Here is a 12,802-nt window from a genome sequence, read left to right as displayed (position 1 = left end):
CGGCAGGATTTGACGGCAGATTTTCACAGTCTGAAGCGATTTTCGAGTCGGAAGCGACTGACGCTGTGAAATGAGTGAATCTTTAGTGCTACGATCGAACTGTGATCAGTGATCAGAGACGCTCCGATATTATCAGACATGTTTAATATTCACGACTCAAAACGTTCACGAGTCCTGCAGTGACAGACGGTCAGAGATGAGCTCAGTGAGTGATTCAAACAGCCAATCAGAGAGCTGGAAGAGCGGAGAGAAAGGAGGAGAGACGAGCCTGAACAGCGGAGCGGAGACAGAGGAGCTGGGAGTAAAACGCAGGCAGATAAGAGCCGATATCACGATTATCGTGATTATAATATTTATCATGTTTATCATGTTTATAATGTCTCTCTACTGTTCCAGCTCAGCTGCCAGCTGAGTGTGTATACATGCACTCATTAATCCGATCATAATCAGATTTTTGCAGTTATCCGATTATTCAAATGGTCATTTAAACACCATACTCCGATCTAGAAATCCAATTAAGAAATCCGATAAAGAGGCTGGATTTCAGCTCAGTAACCAGATTTCTCAGTGCATGTAAACTCTGACTCTGATTTCTATCTGATTTCTCATTCTGCGCGAGATCAGACGCGATGTTTAAAAATAGCCGCGGTGTGAAGTTTGAGTTTTACGTTATGTTTACTTCATGTCTTCTTCTGTGAGTTTATTGGCTGGTTACAAAGCAGAAATCTGATTACTGTCTGACTCATGTAGACCTGGAGTTTCCCCACTATCTGATTACTCAAGTGCATATAAACGTGTTGATCAGATTACTGACAAAATCTGATTTTCTGCAGTTATCGGATTATTGAGGTCATGTAAACACACTCAGTGTCTCAGCGCCTCTCACCACAGATTCATCCTCAGTTTGCGTGGAGTTCAGCTCTGTGTGTCGTGTGATCTGAGGAGATCTGGGGGTTCGGGTTCTTATTCGTAGCCCAAACTCTTCCTGTGTGTTTCTCTCTCTCTTTGCCTCGTCGTCTACACTCTCCGAAATAAAGGTTCTGTTCAGGTACTGTTCTCATCATCGAGGTACAAACAGTGTAAATGTTCCTCAAAGCTCCAACAGTGGTTTTAAGGTCTGATTGTGAACCTTAAATAAGTGTTTCCAGGTGAAAAGTTAGTATTTGTACCTTTTCATAACCGAATGTTTTAAACAGAACAGTAAAATAAAAGCCTGGAGACGAGACGGGGTGTGTGGAGTCAGTACAGCTTAGAACATATCATTCAGTGGATTATGGTTCAGTTATGTTCCCTGACTGAAGGTACTGAGATGGAGCCTGGAGGGTTCCACCCCAGTGACCCCAGTCTGTCTGTCTGTGTCTGTCTGTCTGTCTGTTGATATGTCTGCCTTGTTAACCATGTAATCACGTTTTAATCCTCTCTCTCTCTGTCTCTCTCTCTCTCTCTCTCTCTCTCTCTCTCTCTCTCTCTCTCTCTCTCTCTCTCAGCTCTAGGTCAGATTATGCTGTATGTGGATGGGATGAACGGGCTGATTGGACACAATGAAACGGTGCAGTGGCTCTACACGCTGGTGGGATCAAAGGTACAGAGGTCATTATTAAAGCGATAGTTTGGCCAAACATCTAATTTGCATTAACTGAAGGCCCACCACTAAAACTAAATGGGGGAGACACCAGCTGCGTCTTGGCTGATGGACTGCATTTGCGGTAAAAGGGGAAATCTGGGGAATTAGGTTTTTGGCTGTACTGCTCCTTTAAGCACAGTAGTTATTGTCTTTGCTGAATTGGCAGGTGTGACAGTTTAAACAGAGGCGATACACTCATTCATTACTTCACTCTCAGCTTCACTTTCAGCTTCACTCTCAGCTTCACTCTTAGCTTTACTCTCAGCTTCACTTTCAGCTTCACTCTTAGTTTCACTCTCAGCTTCACTCTCAGTTTCACTCTCAGCTTCACTCTCAGCTTCACTTTCAGCTTCACTCTTAGCTTCACTCTCAGCTTCACTCTTAGCTTCACTCTCAGCTTCACTCTCAGCTTCGCTCTCAGCTTCGCTCTCAGCTTCACTCTTAGCTTTGCTCTCAGCTTCGCTCTCAGCTTCGCTCTCAGCTTCACTCTTAGCTTTGCTCTCAGCTTCACTGATAGCTTCACTCTCAGCTTCACTCTCAGCTTCACTGATAGCTTCACTCTCAGCTTCACTCTCAGCTTCACTCATAGCTTCTGTTTTTCACTCTAATAAGTGTGCTGGGTTCATTCCAGTGGTCTGTATAGAGACCGCAGAGCAGTCTGGACACTGAGGCTGGCCAAGTGAATGCAGACTGAACACAGAGAACACAGATTGAAAGCAGAGTGAACGCAGAGTGATGCAGAGTGAACGCAGAGTGAATGCAGAGTGATGCAGAGTGAACACAGAGTGATGCAGAGTGAATGCAGAATGAATGCAGCATGAATGCAGAGTGATGCAGAGTGAACCCAGAGTGAACGCAGAGTGATGCAGAGTGAACGCAGTGAATGCAGAGTGAATGCAGTGATGCAGAGTGAACGCAGAGTGAGCGCAGTGAATGCAGAGTGAACGCAGAGTGAATGTAGAGTGAATGTAGAGTGAACGCGGAGTGATGCCGAGTGAACACAGAGTGAATGCAGAGTGATGCAGAGTGAACGCAGAGTGAACACAGAGTGATGCAGAGTGAATGCAGAGTGAACGCAGTGAATGCAGAGTGAACGCAGTGATGCAGAGTGAACGCAGAGTGAGCGCAGTGAATGCAGAGTGAACGCAGAGTGATGCAGAGTGATGCAGAGTGAACGCAGAGTGAATGCAGAGTGATGCAGAGTGAACACAGAGTGATGCAGAGTGAACGCAGAATGAATGCAGCATGAATGCAGAGTGATGCAGAGTGAACCCAGAGTGAACGCAGAGTGATGCAGAGTGAACGCAGAGTGATGCAGAGTGATGCAGAGTGAACGCAGAGTGAATGCAGAGTGATGCAGAGTGAACACAGAGTGATGCAGAGTGAACGCAGAATGAATGCAGCATGAATGCAGAGTGATGCAGAGTGAACCCAGAGTGAACGCAGAGTGATGCAGAGTGAACGCAGAGTGAGCGCAGTGAATGCAGAGTGAACGCAGAGTGAATGTAGAGTGAACGCGGAGTGATGCCGAGTGAACACAGAGTGAATGCAGAGTGAACGCAGAGTGATGCAGAGTGAACGCAGAGTGATGCAGAGTGAATGCAGAGTGAACGCAGTGATGCAGAGTGAATGCAGTGATGCAGAGTGAACCCAGAGTGAACGCAGAGTGAACGCAGAGTGAGCGCAGTGAATGCAGAGTGAACGCAGAGTGAATGTAGAGTGAACGCGGAGTGATGCAGAGTGAACGCAGAGTGAATGTAGAGTGAACGCGGAGTGATGCCGAGTGAACGCGGAGTGATGCCGAGTGAACACAGAGTGAATGCAGAGTGAACGCAGAGTGATGCAGAGTGATGCAGAGTGAACGCAGAGTGATGCAGAGTGAATGCAGAGTGAACGCAGTGATGCAGAGTGAATGCAGTGATGCAGAGTGAACGCAGAGTGAGCGCAGTGAATGCAGAGTGAACGCAGAGTGATGCAGAGTGAATGCAGAGTGAACGCAGTGAATGCAGAGTGAACGCAGAGTGATGCAGAGTGAATGCCGAGTGAGCGCAGTGATGCTGAGTGAACACAGAGTGAATGCAGAGTGAATGCAGAGTGAACGCAGAGTGAGCGCAGAGTGAACGCTGAGTGAACGCAGAGTGAACGCAGAGTGATGCAGAGTGAACGCAGAGTGAATGCAGAGTGAACGCAGAGTGAGCATCAGGGATGAAAGTTTGCTCAGTTGCCTGGTAACGAACAGGTGCTGAGTTCTAGCTTCTGAAATGTACACCTCCTCTGTCAGCGGCAGACGCGACTGGAGCAGATGTTCAGTTACGAGAGCCACTGAAACAAAATCAGCGCTTACAGTGAGAAACGATTCACCTTCAGTTACAGTACAGGAACAGTTTATTACGCAGCGCAGACACAACTGAAGATTCAGTTAAAACTCTGTTAAACTGACACCAGCAGAGTTGGCTCTGAAACATTTTAGATGTATGAGCTTATTTTGAGGAATCACTGTTCAAAAATTACTAATCACTATTCAAAAGTAGCAAATCACTGATCAAAAGTTATGAATCACTGTTCAGAAGTTAAAAATCACAGTTTAAAAGTGATGAATCACTGATCAGAAGTGGTGAATCACTGTTCAAAAGTGGTGAATCACTGTTCAAATGTAACAAATCATGGTTGAAAGGTTAAGACTCACTTTTGTAAACGTGTGAACGGTGTGATGGATGTCAGAATGAACAGAGCTGTTACAGATCACTGAGAAAGCTGTAGAACGTCAAGAATGAACTTTCAATAACACGAATATCCAGAATGTTTCATATTTTGAAAGTGACGACTAGACTTCAAGGCAGATATTGTGACAATAAATTACTGTAGATCATTACAGTATTAATTATTTATCATTTCATTATTATTCATAATTTAAAATTATGTTGTTCCAAAAATAAGTGAAACATTGAACAAAACACTTAAAGTTTCTTTTTGTTGACCTGTTTATATTATTAAAATCCACATTATGTTTTTATTGCATGTAAAGTAACAAAACCTTTTTTTTTCAAGTTTTTGCCAAGTGATTCCAAACTTTAGAGCCGCAGTTTGATTCACCAACAGACTCTTCTCTCTGTGCCTGTGAAGGTCACATGTTCTGGATGGTTTTCATCAAGACGGAGCTAAATTCACATTATTAAACACAGACCATGTCTCTCTCTCTCTCTCTCCCCCTCTCCCCCTCTCTCTCTCTCTCTCTCCTCTCTCTCTCTCTCCCCCCTCTCTCTCTCCCTCTCTCTCTCTCTCTCTCTCCCCCTCTCCCCCTCTCCCCTCTCTCTCTCTCTCTCTCTTTCTCTGTCTCTCTCTCTCTCTCCCCCTCTCCCCCTCTCCCTCTCTCTCTCTCTCTCTCTCCTCTCTCTCTCTCTCTCTCTCTCTCCTCTCTCTGCCCTCTCTCTCTCTCTCCCCTCTCCCTCTCCCTCTCTCTCTCTCTCTCTCTCTTCTCTGTCCCACTCTCTCTCTCTCTCCCTCAGTCTCTCCTCTCTCTCTCTCTCTCTCTCCCCCCCTCTCTTTCTCTGTCTCTCTCTCTCTCTCTCTCTCTCTCTCTCTCTCTCTTCTGTCTCTCTCTCTCTCCCTCTCCCTCTCTCTCTCTCTATCTTTCTCTGTCTCTCTCTCCCCCTCTCCCTCTCTCTCTCTCTCTCCCTCTGTCTCTCCCTCTCTCTCTCTGTCTCTCTCTCTCTCTCTCTCCTCTCTCTCTCTCTCTCTCTCTGTCTCTTTCATCGTGTCTCGTCTATCTTTCTCTCTTTAGTCAGTTTTCCGGAATTCCTTTGATACTTCTCTCCTCCTCTGCCTTTTTCTCCTCCTTCTCTTCCTGCTCCTCCTGAGAATGTGAGTGTATTGTTGTTGGACAGTAGCGCTCCCATGTATTTTTTTACAGAGGCTCCACAGCTGACAGTTTTATAAATTAGCCGCTGCTCTTTCTTCTGGCTGCTGCTGTTTCTAAGTAGTGAAACCTCCCTGGAAGCTTCTGGAGGACTGATCACGACGAGCATAAACAGGAGACACTGGCCTGTTCGTCCTGCCGTCGTTATTCATCATCACACCATCACTGTCACAAAACGAGACATGTATCTCAGTTTTTATCGATTTTTTAATTTTCTTCATTTAAAAAGGGCAGCTGTCCTTTACAGTGTGTGAAAATTTTATGATGAATGGACCAAAACATTATGGCGACCAGGAGCCGTATTACAGAAACTTCTCAAGTCTGAAATCTTATCTGTTTGGTCTCCATGACGACTTCAGTCCAGACTGAATTTCAGACAGTATCTATTCCAGAATATCAGTTCCTACCTTCATAACCTCATCATGAACTCCAGATAAGAAAACAGCATCACACAAACATCCTAACTAGACTAAACCTCCTAAATCCTGTCCTAACTTTAGGATGAACCCCAACAGGGTCCTCACTTCTGTTTAAGGTCCGTTTCTATGGTTTTTAGGCAGCTGAGTCAGCAGCATAGTTCACTACCAGCATAATGAGCTCCATTTATCTCTACTGTAAAACGCTGCTTTCACTGTGAGATGATTTTCTTTTCTAACTCTGCGTTTTAAAGATCTCAGACGCTGCAGACTCGATCTCCACCGCCCCTCTGATCACCTTCGTGTGTTAATGTTGATGATGAAATATTACAGTGATGGTGGTGAATAAGGAGGAGACGGAGCTGAACGTGTGTCTGTTTATTAGGAGGAGTAACGTTAGCGCGCTCGGCTAAAGCGTTTGGGAAATGGAGACTCTGATAAACAGCAGGGGGCGCTCTCACAGTATTCACTACTCACAGTTTATCACACTTTAGTTCTGTTTGACCTTATTTTTGTAATGGTAGCTAGCTGCCTGGCTACCTAGCTTGATTAGTTTGATTACGTGTGTTTATGGTTGGTTGCTAGGAAACAGACATGACACCTGATTGTTGAATTCGATCAGGTAGGTTAAGATTTCTTAGCTAAGAAAGGTAGATAGGACGATGTAAGATCAGATAAGATTCCTAAATTAAGATCAGATTTGCTTCTGTAAAGATAAGAAATGGAAAGTCCTAATAAAGACTTGCAGCAGAGCGGGTGGGCAGACATCTCACGCATGTTTTGGCCAGCAGGGGGGGCCACTGCTGCTGCTACTGACCTCTTCTACCACTCGCTCGCCCAGTTTCAGAGAACACTGCTGTGTAAAACTCCACCAGAAGCTCACAAGTGTCCACTGAGTCCACAACATCACCACAAACGTCTTTTCAGGACTCGAGGTGACTCAGGGGTTTAAGCAGGGGTGGAGTTACAGGACTGAATCGCTCTACCAGCTGATTGGTGGGCTCTGATTTGTACAGACAGTCTACTTGAATGTAGCCACCATGCGATCCAGAAATAGTGCATCATTTTTTAAACTGTCTCACTTCCTCACTTCTGAAAGACGCTGTACTGAACCGCTGTAGTTCGACCATTTTCTTTACTGAGGGTTCAGTAGTTTAGCCTCACTCTCCCTCGTGGCTGCTGTATGATTTTCCAACACGGCTTACAAAGTTAGTACCCAGTTAGTAGTTAGTACCCAGTTTTATCAGTCGGCCTTCATCATAGTTTATTGCAGTACAGCAGTTACCATGGTCTAAATACAGGACACTACAACTGCTCTCCTTTTTATTTCATAGATAAAAACATTGGCTATTTTAATAAAACATTGACCACTGAACTGGAAATGTCCCTGGGTTTCACTTCAGAAAGCTGGTCACCGGCTACATTACTTTACATCCAAAGTCCAGAACGTTTTTGCCTTCAGTTGTGGGTATTTTAGGTGCTTGGGTGTTGCTAAGTGCTTGCTAAATGAAAGAAATCAGAGTAAGGGTATACATGCACTGAATAACCCCCTAAACTTTAATCACCACCACTTAGTGATCAGATAATGCAGAAATCTGATAATAATCGGCTTATTAAGTGCATGTAAACACACTCACTGTGCTGAAATGATTGCCAGTGGTGATACACGCTCAGCAGGTGGAGATCAGGTTGGAGAATACAGAGTGTTCCTTTAAGCAGATGATGAATATTCCTCGAAGTGCCCTGCTGGCTGTCCTGCCTCACTGCGTCTGAAGGTGCTGCAGTGCGTGTGGACGGAGGATCGTTCAGCTGGTGAGAGATTACAGTAGCAGTGTTTCCTCTGTCTGTGTGCAGTTCCGTCTGGTGGTTAAGACGGCTCTGAAGCTGCTGCTGGTGTTTGTGGAGTACACGGAACCCAACGCTGCGCTGCTCATCCAGGCTGTGAGTGCTGTGGACACCAAACGAGGTAACGCTTAACGAGCATGTTAATGAGCTGTTCACTGCAAGCAGTGGTGTGACAACAAATCAAATGTGCGTTGTCTTCCTCTTTAGCCCAAACGTAGACGATCTGACCAAACGGGTTTGGGGTGTGAAGTCTGCATCTGTAGTTGTAGCACTGGAGCTACGAGCTAACAAGCAGTGGGAGTGTGTGTGGGGGGTGGGGGTGTGTGTGGGGGGGGGGTCACACTGCGATTTTCTGCAGACTCACTGTTCAGTGCTGTGTGGATGCTGTGATATAAAATATTGATAGAATATTGCTAGATGGTTACTATTGTGTCTCTCATGGTTGCTAGGCGGTTGCTGTTGTGTTCCAAGTGGTTGCTAGGGTGTTGCTATGTAGTTGCTCAGTGGTTGCTCTGGTAAAGCAGGTGATTGCTAGGGTATTGCCAAGTGGTTACTGTTGTATCTATCATGGTTGCTAGGGTGTTGCTAGGTGGTTACTATTGAATTCCATGTGGTTGCTAGGGTATTGTTAGACGCTTGCTACAGTATTCTAAGTGGGTGCTAGGGTGTTGCTGTGTGATTGGAGGTGATTGCTAGGGTATTGCTAGATGGTTACTATGGTTTCTCTTATGGTTGCTTGGGTGTTGCTAGGTGGTTGCTGTTGTGTTCCAGGTGGCTGCTAGGGTGTTGCTAGGTGTTTGTTGTGGTATGTCAAGTGATTGCTAGGGTGTTGCTATGTAGTTGCTCTGTGGTTGCGGTGGTATAGAAGGTGATTGCTAGAGTATTGCTAAGTGATTACTAAGGTATCTCTGATAGTTGCTAGGGTGTTGCTAGGTGGTTACTGTTGAGTTCCATGTGGTTGCTAGGGTATTGTTGGGCGCATGCTACAGTATTCCAAGTGGTTGCTAGGGTGTTGCTATGTAGTTGCTCTGTGGTTGCTGTGGTATAGGAGGTGATTGCTAGGGTATTTCTAAGTGGTTACTATAGTATCTGTCATGGTTGCTAGGGTGTTGCTAGGTGATTGCTATTGTGTTCCAGGTGGTTGCCAGGATATTATTATATGGTTGCAACGTTATTTCAACTGGTTGCTAGGGTGTTGCTGTATGGGTGCTATGGCATTAGAGGTGATTTCTAGAGTATTGCTAAGTAGTTACTGTGGTATCTCTCATATTTGCTAGGTGGTTACTACTGTGTTCCAGGTAGTTGCTAGGATGTGGTTAGGGGTTTGTCGTGTTGTCACATGGTTTTTATGATGTTGCTAAGTAGTTGCTCTGTGGTTGCTGTGGTATAGGAGATGATTGCTAAAGTGGTTACTATGGTATCTCTCATGGTTTCTAGGGTGTTGCTAAGTGGTTTCTAGGGTATTGATGGGTGGTTGCTATGGCATTCCAAGTGGTTGTTAGGGTATCGGTCATGCTAGGGAGTTCTAAAAGTTTATGGCACAAATGTAAACAGTGGAAAAAATAAGAGAAAAATTTTTGGCCCTTTTTTACATTGGCATTACACTCAGGTGGGCATACTGCCTGAGTCTGAGCTCACTTTCCTCCCGGGGCCCTGGTGTGAAAGCCTAAGTGGAATTTCAGCTCTGTGTGTGAGTGCAGGCTTATCGTAATAGACTCCCTCTCTCTCTCCCCTGGTGGGGTCGAGTTACCTGCAGATCAGCACAGCTTACTAACCTGCAGAGAGACATAAAAGAAACAGGCTGTGATGATCACAGCTGTTTGTTATTATCTCAGTCATTCTATATATTCACTTAAGTGCAGTTTACATGAAAGGAGGCCCCTGTAATGCTCTGTTTTTTGGCTTTGGAAATGAAGTCATTTGTAATGTCAATAAACTGGAGTTCTATGCGAGACTAAAACGTCTAAAAATAAAGAAAGTAAAGATCAGAGTATTAGAGAGGGAGAAGGGAAGACAGGACAGGGTCTAGAACACTGTTTACTGTGATCTTCTGCCCATTTTCCACATGTGCATTCACAAAAATATTAAATAAAACACTTTATTTACTGGCAGGAAATTGTGGTGTTACCGCAACATGAAAAATGAGAAAAATGTATTTCTGGAGATGCAGAGTCATTACACAGTTTAAGCAACTCCTTGGTATTGCTACAGTGTTACTTTGTGGTTGCTAGGGTGTTACTAGGTGGTTGCTAGGGTGTGGCCAGGCAGTTGCTTTGCTATCCCAGGTGGTTGCTAGGATGTTACTTTGTGGTTGCTAGGGTGTTACTAGGTGGTTGTTAGGGTGTTACTAAGTGGTTGCTAGGGTGTTACTAGGTAGTTGCTAGGGTGTTACTTTAGGGTTGCTAGCGTGTCACTAGGTAGTTGCTAGGGTGTGGCCTGGCAGTTGCTTTGCTCTCCCAGGTGGTTGCTAGGGTGTTACTAGGAGGTTGCTAGGATGTTATTAGGTGGTTGCTAGGGCGTGGCCTGGCAGTTGCTTTGCTATACCAGGTGGTTCCTAGGGATTTACTAAGTAGTTGCTAGGGTCTGGCCAGACACCATATATGCACAAATGTAATGGAAATCGTTGCTGTGGTGCTCCAGGTGGTTGCTCATATACTCATTAAAGGTCATCATTGCAGGTTGTAAGCTGTGGTCCAATGCCATGGAGATTCTGGATGAGAAGGACGGAGTGGACACTGAGCTGCTGGTGTACGTCATGACCCTCATCAACAAGGTCAGTGCACCAGCTGATATGTAAGAAATCTGAAGTTTGAATATGAATAAAAATTGGAATAATAAAGATTTGTTGGTCAGGAGCTTCTAAAAATTATTCAGGAATTACCGTAAAGCTGTTATTATCCAAGTAACCTTATTAAAATCATGTGTCACAATGTAAATATACTGTACCGGTTAGGGTGGAATAGACAGTAGGAGTTAAATATATCGCTGTTGTCAGAAGAAAACCTCGTAACCTCATATTTGTTTTTCTGTTTTTGACATAATATGAAAATGCCTGTTGCCCTTAATATTATGTGTAAATTTCATGATGAATGGACCAAAAGAAACGGCCCAAAATGACTTGGAAGTAAGTCTGAAAGTCTGGTTCCATTGACTTACATTATAAAGGGCAACAGGCATTTTCATATTATGTCAATAACAGAAAAACAAATACGAGGTTATCGTATATATATATATATATCCTTTGTCTCTTTTCTTTTGCAGACGCTTGCAGGTCTTCCAGATCAGGACTCATTCTATGATGTGGTGGACTGTCTGGAGGAGCAGGGTATCGAGACCATTGGCCAGAGGCACCTGAATAGGAAGGGCACTGACCTGGACCTGCTGGAGCAGTTTAACATCTACGAGGTTAGTGCTCCCTCAGCTAGACATACAGAGTGATCAGAGAGCCCTGCTCTGAGACACCTGACACCACTTTCATTACAGCAGGTCTGTTCTCACTGCCATATGATACTGAACACTGCTAGTCCACTTCAAATTAGGTAGTATAAAGACTGAGTGTTGTTCCAAAATGATGTGGAAATGTCAGTTATAACATGTAATTTGATTAATTATAATAATGTAGCATGTAGGGCTGCAGTGAAATGTAAAATGTTGACGTCCTTTACTGTATGACAGATATAAAAGAGCTCTATAATGTTCATATGATCCACACAGTCACTCTGACAGACTGTAATACACTACAGGAAGTGTAGGGGGCGATATGGCTTCTACTGTTTCGTTTAAAAAGCTTCTATAATGTTCATATGATCCACACAGTCATTCTGACAGACTGTAATACACTACAGGAAGTGTAGGGGGCGATATGGCTTCTACTGTTTCATTTAAAAAGCTCTATAATGTTCATATGATCCACACAGTCACTCTGACAGACTGTAATACACTACAGGAAGGGTAGGGGGCGATATGGCTTCTAGTGTTTCATTTAAAAAGCCTCTATAATGTTCATATGATCCACACAGTCATTCTGACAGACTGTAATACACTACAGGAAGTGTAGGGGGCGATATGGCTTCTATTATTTCATTGCACCCAAAAAGAAAATTGAGAATAATCAATAGTTGAGTCGATTAAAAGTCAAGTATAATCCATTTTAAACCAATTATAGAAATAATCGTTCATAATTCCTGCTTGCCCTGAGTTGATTGTGCTCGTTATCTCCCAGATGGCTCTTCGTCATGAGGATGGTGATGATGAGACGGCTCCACCTCCAGTGGGCCGGAAGGACCGCCGTAGGGCGAGTGTGTGCGGGACGCTGGAGAGGCGGGGCCTGGAGCGTAGGCGGAGCCGCAGACACTCGCTTCAAAACGGCAAAGGCCCCGCCTCTGCTCCCGCCTCCCCCTGCCATAGCCACACCCCCAACTTCATGCCGTTTAACAGCCAGAGGATTGAGGACGTCACAGAGAGGTGAGGACTTTAATGACGCTGAGATTGTAGATAATAAAGGGTTTCTGATGTCTAGAACTCGACCACTCAGAGCTTTAAATGATTTTTTTTGTTTGATAGACAATTATAGCGTATATTTTTAGGTATTATATACATCAATTTTAGCTCTTTTATTTTGTATTTTGAGTTGTTAAATGATACATAATAAACTACAATTACAGTGTAATACAATGTAATAAAGCATTTATTTTGAATGATATTTTATTAGAATTTCATTCTGGATGTTGATTTTATTAGAACTTTATTCTGGGTATTAATTTTGGCAGATCATGATGCTGAATGTTAATTTTATTAGAAATTCATTCTGTATTAATTTTAGTAGAGCTTCACTGTGGATGTTCATTTTATCAGAACTTTATTATAGATATGTGTTTTATAGAACTTCTTTCTGGAAGTTAATTTTATTAGAACTTCACTCTGATTCGCTCAGCTTCCCGCTAATTATTTGAGACCTGTATAGTTACAGAGTGATCGCCTTATAGAATAATGTTATACTTT

General features: G+C 43.9%; 1 protein-coding gene across 1 annotated transcript in view; it reads left to right on the top strand.

Annotated features, from left to right (window-relative positions):
• Nucleotides 1-12,802, top strand: part of fhod3b (formin homology 2 domain containing 3b) — a 213,362-nt gene that overhangs the window by 147,933 nt on the left and 52,627 nt on the right. Inside the window, 5 exon segments of the mRNA XM_036596455.1 lie at nucleotides 1,488-1,582; nucleotides 7,811-7,922; nucleotides 10,480-10,574; nucleotides 11,063-11,206; nucleotides 12,024-12,265. Coding sequence (XP_036452348.1) covers nucleotides 1,488-1,582; nucleotides 7,811-7,922; nucleotides 10,480-10,574; nucleotides 11,063-11,206; nucleotides 12,024-12,265 — 688 coding nt within the window.

This window comes from Colossoma macropomum, unplaced genomic scaffold (genome assembly GCF_904425465.1).
Source record: "Colossoma macropomum unplaced genomic scaffold, Colossoma_macropomum, whole genome shotgun sequence".
Taxonomy (NCBI): domain Eukaryota; kingdom Metazoa; phylum Chordata; class Actinopteri; order Characiformes; family Serrasalmidae; genus Colossoma; species Colossoma macropomum.
The sequence above is the reverse complement of the archived record's forward strand: the minus strand, read 5'-3'. Positions and strand labels throughout refer to the sequence as shown.